This window comes from Lupinus angustifolius, unplaced genomic scaffold (assembly GCF_001865875.1).
Source record: "Lupinus angustifolius cultivar Tanjil unplaced genomic scaffold, LupAngTanjil_v1.0 Scaffold_3_357, whole genome shotgun sequence".
In the NCBI taxonomy this organism is placed as follows: Eukaryota; Viridiplantae; Streptophyta; class Magnoliopsida; order Fabales; family Fabaceae; genus Lupinus; species Lupinus angustifolius.
In genome coordinates this window covers 6,489-15,716 of record NW_017717170.1, presented here as the reverse complement: position 1 = coordinate 15,716, position 9,228 = coordinate 6,489, and the positions used below count along the sequence as shown (strand labels likewise).

The 9,228-nt window shown below is 33.6% G+C and overlaps 1 protein-coding gene across 1 annotated transcript; it reads left to right on the top strand.

Annotated features, from left to right (window-relative positions):
- The first annotated feature begins 262 nt into the window (after nucleotides 1-262).
- Nucleotides 263-2,110, top strand: LOC109337283 (BTB/POZ domain-containing protein At1g55760-like). The gene is made up of 2 exons (XM_019574222.1): nucleotides 263-734; nucleotides 1,307-2,110. The coding sequence occupies exon 2, from the start codon at nucleotides 1,388-1,390 to the stop codon at nucleotides 1,907-1,909; it is 522 nt and encodes a 173-aa protein (XP_019429767.1). The 5' UTR covers nucleotides 263-734; nucleotides 1,307-1,387; the 3' UTR covers nucleotides 1,910-2,110.
- The last annotated feature ends 7,118 nt before the right edge of the window (nucleotides 2,111-9,228 follow it).

Sequence of the window (9,228 nt, the reverse complement as noted above, 5' to 3'; positions counted from 1 at the left end):
CATTTTTGATAATTTGTTTTTTTGCATATATTTTTTTATGGGCTGGACAAAAATAGGTATTCACACTAAGTACTAGCTCAAATTAAGCATGGTTTCGGTTTAAATGTTGTGAACGAACAAAATAGGCTTAGACAGTCCAACTTAACATCCAAATACCAAAGGGTGTCGGGTGAAGATCCTCTCCAGTACTGGAGAGGGGTATTAAAGAGGGAAGGAACTAAAAACAATAGAAAAAATAGTATCATGTTACACTTTTACCTTTTAGATATCATGATATAGCACTGATACCGTTATATACAAAGCAAAAACAACATGTCTCTCTAGTACCGGAGATAATTATTTTCCTAGGGTATCAGAGCAAAAGTATATATGTACCAAAAACAAAGAGCAAAAATATACAGCAGTTCTAAGATACAGTCTGTGGCCTCTTCTAACTAAAATCTAGCATGCACTTTTATGTTGTACTCAGTACAAACTACACGATAATTGCATTCAGAAGATAGCTCAATCTTTATAGTTTATGCCATTTTGTTTTTGCATCTATGAAGTTCAGTACTTTTTGTTACTTGGAATAGTTTTTCAGGTTGATTGATTTCTCTTTTTAACATAATGCAGAAATAAAGGACAAGCTACTAAAGAACAATGAGGACTTTGTTTGGGCAGTGGAGGTTCCGCCAACTGGAAAATTCATTATTGAAGTTGAGTTCCTCGATTTGAAGATCACATCTCCAAACGTAAATACTACATACACATCCCTTTGCCTCTAGTTGCCTCCATAGTATTCGCTGCAAATGATAATATTTTTTAGTCTTTGGAATGAGATAGTTTAGAATCTAGATACAATTGATTGAGCTATTAATTGGAAATTTTAATCCGCTTTTATAATCATGAGCATTTAATTGATCCCTATGTTAATTCATGATGGGTAATCACTAATGAGTAGAACCATGCTGATTGCTAATAGCAGAAATTTGTATGCACTCTAGTTTGGTGAGACCACAGATATCCCACAGGTTCGACTCGTTTGAGCCATCCATCAGACTAATTTTTGTTATAGCCCACAAGAACTGCTTCTGTTATACAACTCACATTCTCGAGTCAGGTGATCGAAGTTGCCTCAACGAACTGTTCTGTTCGTGGGCACTTTTATGTACACTTTGAGCAGCACGCCTAATAGTTTAGATTTTGTTATAAAATGTTTATTTTATGGTATAGATTCATTTTGTGTGTATATGTTCTCTTTTGATTGAAATGTTGTATTGTACATGAAAACTTACCTTGTTTACAATTTTCTTTCTCAATACAGGGTGAAGAACCTTCTTCTATCTTTGCTGACGAATTTACTCAGAAAAGATTGAATGTAACAGCCCTTGAGTCTCTTGGTAGAATGCTAACAGAAGGCATCCACACAGACATCACCATCAATGCTTCTGATGGAAGCATTGCAGCCCATCGGGCTGTTCTTGCTGCTCGGTCTCTTGTCTTTCGCAGCATGTTCTCACATAACCTTCAGGAGAAAGAGCTATCTACCATAATCATATCGGACATGTCAAATGAAGCCTGCCAAGCTTTTCTCAATTATCTTTATGGTATCATCAAACATGAAGAATTTCTTATGCATAGGCTTGCCCTTCTACATGCAGCTGACAAGTATGACATATCTGACTTGAGAGAGGCGTGTCATGAGAGTCTTCTGGAAGATATCGATGCAAAAAATGTACTCGAGAGGCTCCAAAGTGCATCACTATATCGATTGGTGAAACTTAAGATGACTTGTATCTGTTATCTCGTGAAATTTGGTAAAATATTGGAGATCCTGGATGATTTCAATACCTTCCTGCAAAGTGCAGACAGGGATCTGATTGCTGAAGTCTTCCATGAAGTTCTTGGTGCATGGAAAGGATTCTGAAGGTCTTGCACCTTAAGTGGTGTTATATAACATACCCACATAATAGGTTGTTTAAATTTGTTGTGCATGCTTTCTTTAGATGAGTGTAATTCTTTTGCTCAGATGGATTTATGTGATGCACATAAACAAGTATGGCTCTTCATATATAAACTACAAGGTATTCTTGTTTACAAAAGAAATGTATATAAAGATTGCAAATGATTTATTGTTGCCTATTTTTTCCTAAAGTGACTCTTATGAGAATTCCTTGGTGTATGTTATTTTCTTACTCCTAATGTTTCATCCTAACTCTATTTCTACTTGTTATTCAAATGACTCATATTTTAGTGGATGATGTCTTTTCTCTATAAAACAACAATTCAAATGTCACTTTATGAAACATCGATTATGTTCTTTGGAAATCCAATTTCCATTCTTATTTGGACTAGACTTCCTAAGCATCTTCTTGTGTCTTTCAACATATGTTTCAACTTCGTCGGAATTATGTAAAACATATAAGTATGCTTGCTCCAATTCGATTCTTGTTATAATAAATATTTGATTCTCAGTAATCCCTTTGCCAAATGTTCTTTTTGCATACCGAGGCATTGGAATGTCTATGAAAACACCACTGGTATGGTATTCAAAACAATACAACTCTCTGATCTTGATCGGTTCTTCATATACCCTTTTAATATCTTCATATAATGCTCAAAAGGGTACATCCATCTCATATAGGAAGGGTCAATTTTTAAATACTCATCATGTGGACCAGGCTATCATCTATGAGAGGCTACCTGAGATTCACAGCTATTATTTCCTTATTACTTGCGTCAATGCCAACATGATGAATGACATGAGATATAAAGATCCCATAGGTCAACAATCTAGATGAAGATGAAACGATGCTTAGGGATGACAAATAAACCTGACCCGTTGGTATCCGTAGAAATATCTGCAATGGGTACCCACAACAATAGCTTATGAGTGGGAACGAGTTTTACGAAACCCGCCCCATGGGTACCCGCAAATTTATAAATATAGTTTTTAATTAAATTTTTATATATATAATAGTTTTTTATTACTATTTTAAGATTATATATCATGTACTTTATTGTTATTTCACAATAAATTATAACTATTTGACTATGGTCATAAATTTATCATATAAATATCATATTATTCATGTAATAATTATTTTTTTACATATTTTTTATTACAAAATTATATAAATATATAATTAAAATTAAAAACTCGTTGGGTACAGACAAATATTGTAGGTTTGGAAACATAAAAGCATTACATGCGCCCATTGCTATTCCTAGCGATGCTAGACATCACTTTCATAATCTCAATAGACCAATTCACCGTGATTCCTTCATTTATAACATACATAAGCTTCATGTCATTACCCATTGGTTGAGCATGATTATTATTTCGCTAAACCAACACCTAGGCAATGAGATAATGAAGAAGCCTATTCTCAATAGTCATGGATCAAGCCTTAGTTATCTCATCTTGCACATCGTAGTGAGGTCCTCCTCTAAGGAATAACTTATACATCCCAATTCAATCGTAAGAGTTCCACAACTCATTATTACATTTGCCTAGAGGAGAGCCATCGTTAGCTAGGCCTCTAACTTCCAGAAATAACACCTCATCCAATATTATCAACCTTCCCTTTACAAAACTGACATGCCTCCTATCCTTCTATTGAAAGTTTCTATAAAATTCTCGAACTAGAGAGGGAAAAATATTACCATTAAGCTCTAGAAAACTATTACCCATATGCCTCTAATTCCAGCTGGAATTGAAAGTCTTGCTCCACCATCCATGCCATATTGGCATACCGAATGGAAGTCTTCTTTCTGCCAATAAAATTGGTCAAGCTTCCAGCTTGTAGAGTTGGAGTGTAGTAGGGATCATTCCCAACATGGTTTCTACCACCTTAAGTGGAGGAGGAACCACCACTATCAAAATTTCTCTGCCGCCCAAGATGACAAAGAGGACGGTTAATCCCAGTAGTGGTCTTCACTCTCTTTGGCCTTCCTTTACTCATATTTCAACTTTATTGATGGATAATCGATTATCTTAATCAATTGAATAGATTGGGGGTTAGGGTTTCTAAAGAGAGGAAATCTAGGTTTAAGAATTTTGAGGGGAAATTGATGGAATACAAGGATTATAGGTTTAGAGTAGATAAAATTAGGTATTGGGGTTCTTAATTTGATATAAAACACGAAAGATTTGAGTTTTGAGAAGATTTCTAGAGAAAGATTGAAGTTCTAGTGTTTGAAATTCGTATTTAATCACTGTCACTTGAACTATATTTAATCGATTAAATATAGTGTTAATCAATTAACAAATTGAATTTTTTTTCCCAAATAATCGATTAAGGGCCAATTCGATAAACAAATTTAATTTTTTCTCCAGGTAATCGATTAAGGGTTCTTTAATCGATTAGGATACCTAAAAATAAGCCCAGTTATTCGATTAACTAAGCTAATAATTGAATAATCACAATTCTTTTACAACATTTTACACTTTTTAAACTTTGCTTAGGGAATGCTAAGATTTAACTAGATTTCTCCTAGAAATGATCTTGAGGTCATCTTAGATACAGGATCATATTTGAGAATAATTTACTCAAAATAAACTATGGTGCCAGTTGTAAGACTGAGATGGAAAGTAAGAGGGGGGATGGTGAATTAGTTGTCTTAAATCTATGATAGATTTTTCTGCAAATTTCAGAGTTAGTAGCATCGGAAAAGTTATGCATAAAAATATCAAGTAAATTTAAGGAGATAAGAGAGATGAGAGTACTCCAAGATTTTTATATTGGTTCACCTTCTAGTCCACCAAAGGTTACACGCAGTACCTTACTCACTCTCTAATACCTGTGTCACTCTTCGGAAATAAACCTTTCAAACTGACTCTATACCCTTTCTTATCACACCCTTGTGATAGAATGTATTTCAGCAAATTTGAATGAAGAAAACTTTAACAAGGGCAAGGATTGCCTTTACAAGATTTGAAACACTATGATCTCTTGCAATCCGGTAAATCTTTATACACTTAGTTATAATGCTTAGAAGGTTTGAAAGTCTTTGAAACCACACTTAAGGCAACTTCAGAAAGTTTAATCTGAAAGTTACGAACAAGTTGCAAAAAGTGCAGAAAACGTGTTTGAAAAAATTCAGATTGTGTATGTGAGTTGTGTTTTTGAATTTCGAGTTTAAATGCCTTTAAATAGGCTTTCGAATCAGCGACGACACCTCTATGAAAAGCCAGGAGTCGATTGGAATGAAACCATTATGTTTGGGGTGAAAGCTATTCAGTTGCAATCTAAAAATATGGTGTAACAACTCTCACTAATCGATTACAGCATCAACATAATCGATTAGCCAAACATTCCGTCCAATTGAGTAATCGATTACCATCCTGTGTAATTGGTTACTCTCATATACTATAACCATGTAATTGGTTACTTAAAGGGAGTAATCGATTACCCTGTTCAGTTTTTGTTGGATAACTCGTTTCTCACTCATCTAAACTATTACTTAGTTCTGGTAACCTGTTACTTTGTCACATTAACATGTTACTTAGATCCAATAACCTGTTACACTATTTGAAAATTGTTTTCACTTATACTTGTAGTTTTCAATTTTCTTTTAAATTAGTTTTGAGCATTGATACTAATTGCATATTGTAGAGTATAAGGATAGAAGTTCCTATAGACTTAGACTCTAAATTCCTTGAAACTTTATCTTTATTATCTTCATAAGTATTCTTCCTTTTCTTCTTTATGTGATGTTGGTATCTTCATCAAAACAGTGACAAGATCAGGAGCAAGAGGCCTCCCTGTCTGATCTTGCGAGATTTTTCTTGAATGTGTTTTTACAGAACACACTTCAAAGTTAATACAAGACTTTCCTTCTTGGACTATGGAGATTCCGGATCAGATTGACCCTCAACCCTCTATGGATACCTCACCACCTATGGTTCTGGTGCCTCACCATTCTTAACTCACTTCCAAGAACCTTGTAATAGTGAATATCTCAATCCAACCGCAGCTATGATATTATACCTAATTCTCAAGGCACTTGAGAACCTTCAAATCTCTCAACTAAATCGAATAACTAAATCTGAATAATAATGCATCTAAATTGTAATGATATGACTATAATCTCATACCTAAAACCTAATGACAGAAATCGCATAGGAACTCCTAGTTTCTAATATGATTTATGCATGATTTTCTCAAGATGCACTTTCTCAAAGATATGAAATTTTGCTAACTTTTCGCTTTTGATTTTCAAGTTGACCTTGAAAAATTATATGCATTGAAAAGATAAATTATTTTGACTTTGTTTGTGCTTGAAATGTAATTCTCACCTTCTTTTTTTTACATAATGGTTCAACTAAGCATTCATCTTGTTCGAGAGACACAACCATGTATTAGGGTTTTAAGCATTCTCAATTGCAAACCTAATAAATGATTTCACTTCATCCTCATACTCATTCATCAATCGATTGGAACTCATCCATTTTCGATCCATTTTCTAGAAAGTAATTGACAAAAAAATATAACGAGCATAAATCCCTAAATCTTGAAGTAAAGCTCACCAAGCAGAGCAAACACATTATGTAATTAAAAACGGGATATTCCCTAACTCATAATGTAATAAGATGAAAGGAGAAACCCTAACTCAATACAAGCAAAATGAGTGAACTCACTTTCATTTCATGTAATTAAAAAAGACAAATATTTATAAGAGAATCTCACTTTCAATTTGGTGTTGAATGAGTGAACTTTCGGTATTGAATGAGTGAATGATGATTTGGAGGTTGAATGAGTGAATGAGTTTTGAATTCGGTGTTGAATGAGTGAATGATTTCAAGGTTGATTTTCGGTGTTGAATTGATTTTGAGGTTGATTTTGAGAGTAAATGAGTTTCACTGCTGAGTAAATGAGTTTTGGGATTGTTGAATGTGTGTGAATGCAGAAAGTTTAAGTTTTATAGGGTATGATCGTACCTTCAATAATGCTTATTAACGAGAGCGTTGTAAAAGATATATAATCAACAGTGTTACCTACAACAAGCATTTTTGAAGATATCTCATTCAAATATAATGAAGATAAAATATAAGTATTCCATAGTGCATATTAAAAATAACATTGTAGAAGATATTATATCAACAACGTCTTTAGTAGGGCACACTGTTAAAGATATATGCTCTTCATTCAAACAATAACAATTAATTAATTTTTTTAAGGACATTCAAATTAATAATAATATTACGACATTCATATACATCCCAGACTTCATTAATGTGAATGAATTCTTGGATATCATTCTCAAAGACTTCCTTGGGAAATGATATAATCATTACATCACCTTCTCCCAACTGCTTTACATGCTCAAACAGCTTAATACATTACATGGTCTTTTTAGAGCTTACATCCCTTGAAGATGACTTAGTAAGACTTTGGCAGCTTAGTTTTTAGTTTTCTAACGTTAGACTAACCACCTTGGCCTTTTTGGTAGATGTTCTACTATGCAATGAGATATCATTGAACTATCTAACTCCTTTTCACTAGGTCTGCAGTGTGTATTTTCTGGAAATATTCAATACAAAACATATTAATTACATATCAAAATATATATATACATATATATAATATGAGTGAGAATTAGGTGAAAATCATACCTTAGAAGGAACTACATGTACAAGGTCTATTGACGAAGCCACGTAAGTGCCTATAGCCCCTCCCATTGTTAAGATATCCTCATCAAGAGGAATTGGCAGCAACGCATCACCATCGATTACAACATCCATTGAGATCTTCACATGATGGGGTAGGATAGGTGCATTATGCAGCATATCATCCACTGAGTTATGTACTTTACCAACACTCACTACTTGCCTAGATGGGATATCCAGGTATAGTTTGAAATTATTGATTCTCTATGTGTTAGTTAAAACATATAATTAGTTTACAATTATAATTAAAATAAATTAAAATTAGTTTACAATTATAATTAAAATAAATTAAAATTAGTTAATTAAATTGCCTCGAGAATGGGAATGAGAGTGTTGTGAGGAGCATGTGTGTAACTCTTATTGATGCTAGAAGGAACATTGCCAATAGCTTGTTGATGCCCCTCAACTTCATTGAATGTTCGAAGTCATTGAACTATTGCTTGAGGGTATCCAATTGGTTCTACACCCGAGTCAATTGGGATTTGGTTGCACGCTTTTGATGAGATACAAATGTTCGTTTGCTAACCCCAAATCCTGCACCCTGGATAGGGCCAGAGTACTCCTTTAGTCCTAGTGCCTTGTCAAGTACCATATGACTATCTGGGGTCTGTAGCTCTCCCTCCTTTTCTTTTAGGGAAACCTGTCATATTAAGAAAATATATAATGTTAATTAATCACATTGATAAATAAATTATGGAAATTAAGTTTAATTAAATGATGAGCACTTACAACACAGTTTGCCACTTCTTGAACTTGTTCATTATCGATGACATTGTCCTTGTTCTTATGAGCATCCAACTATAGAACATTGAAGTCTACTGCATGTGCCGTCAAAGGTGCATCGTTTTATTTCAGCTGCCAAAACATAACAAAATTAACAATACTTAGAATTTATTCCTCGATTCCTCTATACCCTGCTCGAGAAACTCGGTATGGATAATAAGGCTTAGATATCCTCTTGCAGTTTTCATTACTTACTTTCTACAAAAACAAACAAAATTAACATCAACAATCATATATATATGTATATATATATATATATATATAATAAAGTCAATATAAAAAAGATGATTTTACCAAGAAAGACTCGCCTTGTGTGTGTAGTGACAAGCCTTCCCATCCTCATCTTCAATGGCCTAGCCATCATCATCTGTAATACATTTTCTGGCAACGGTTATGAATTGTTGAAGAGCATTGCCGGCAGATTTAAGGATGTAATTCTTATGCTCCTCACCAACATTAAAAGTTGACTAAAAAAACAAAAATACACAACTCATAAATACATTGCATGGAAACACAAAAATACATATAAATTGCATTAAAGCACATATATTGCATGAATACACAAAAATACATATAAATTGCATGAAATCACATACATTGCATGAATACACAAAAACACATATTCATTGCATGAAAGCACATATACATTGCATGAAAATACATAAACACACACACACACTAAAATAAAAACTTATTGTTATTTCATTCCAAATATGCTCTTTCACGGCATGCAACCTAACATCAGTCCATTTGCCGAATGTTAATGGCATAATCTTCCTAACTACGACTCT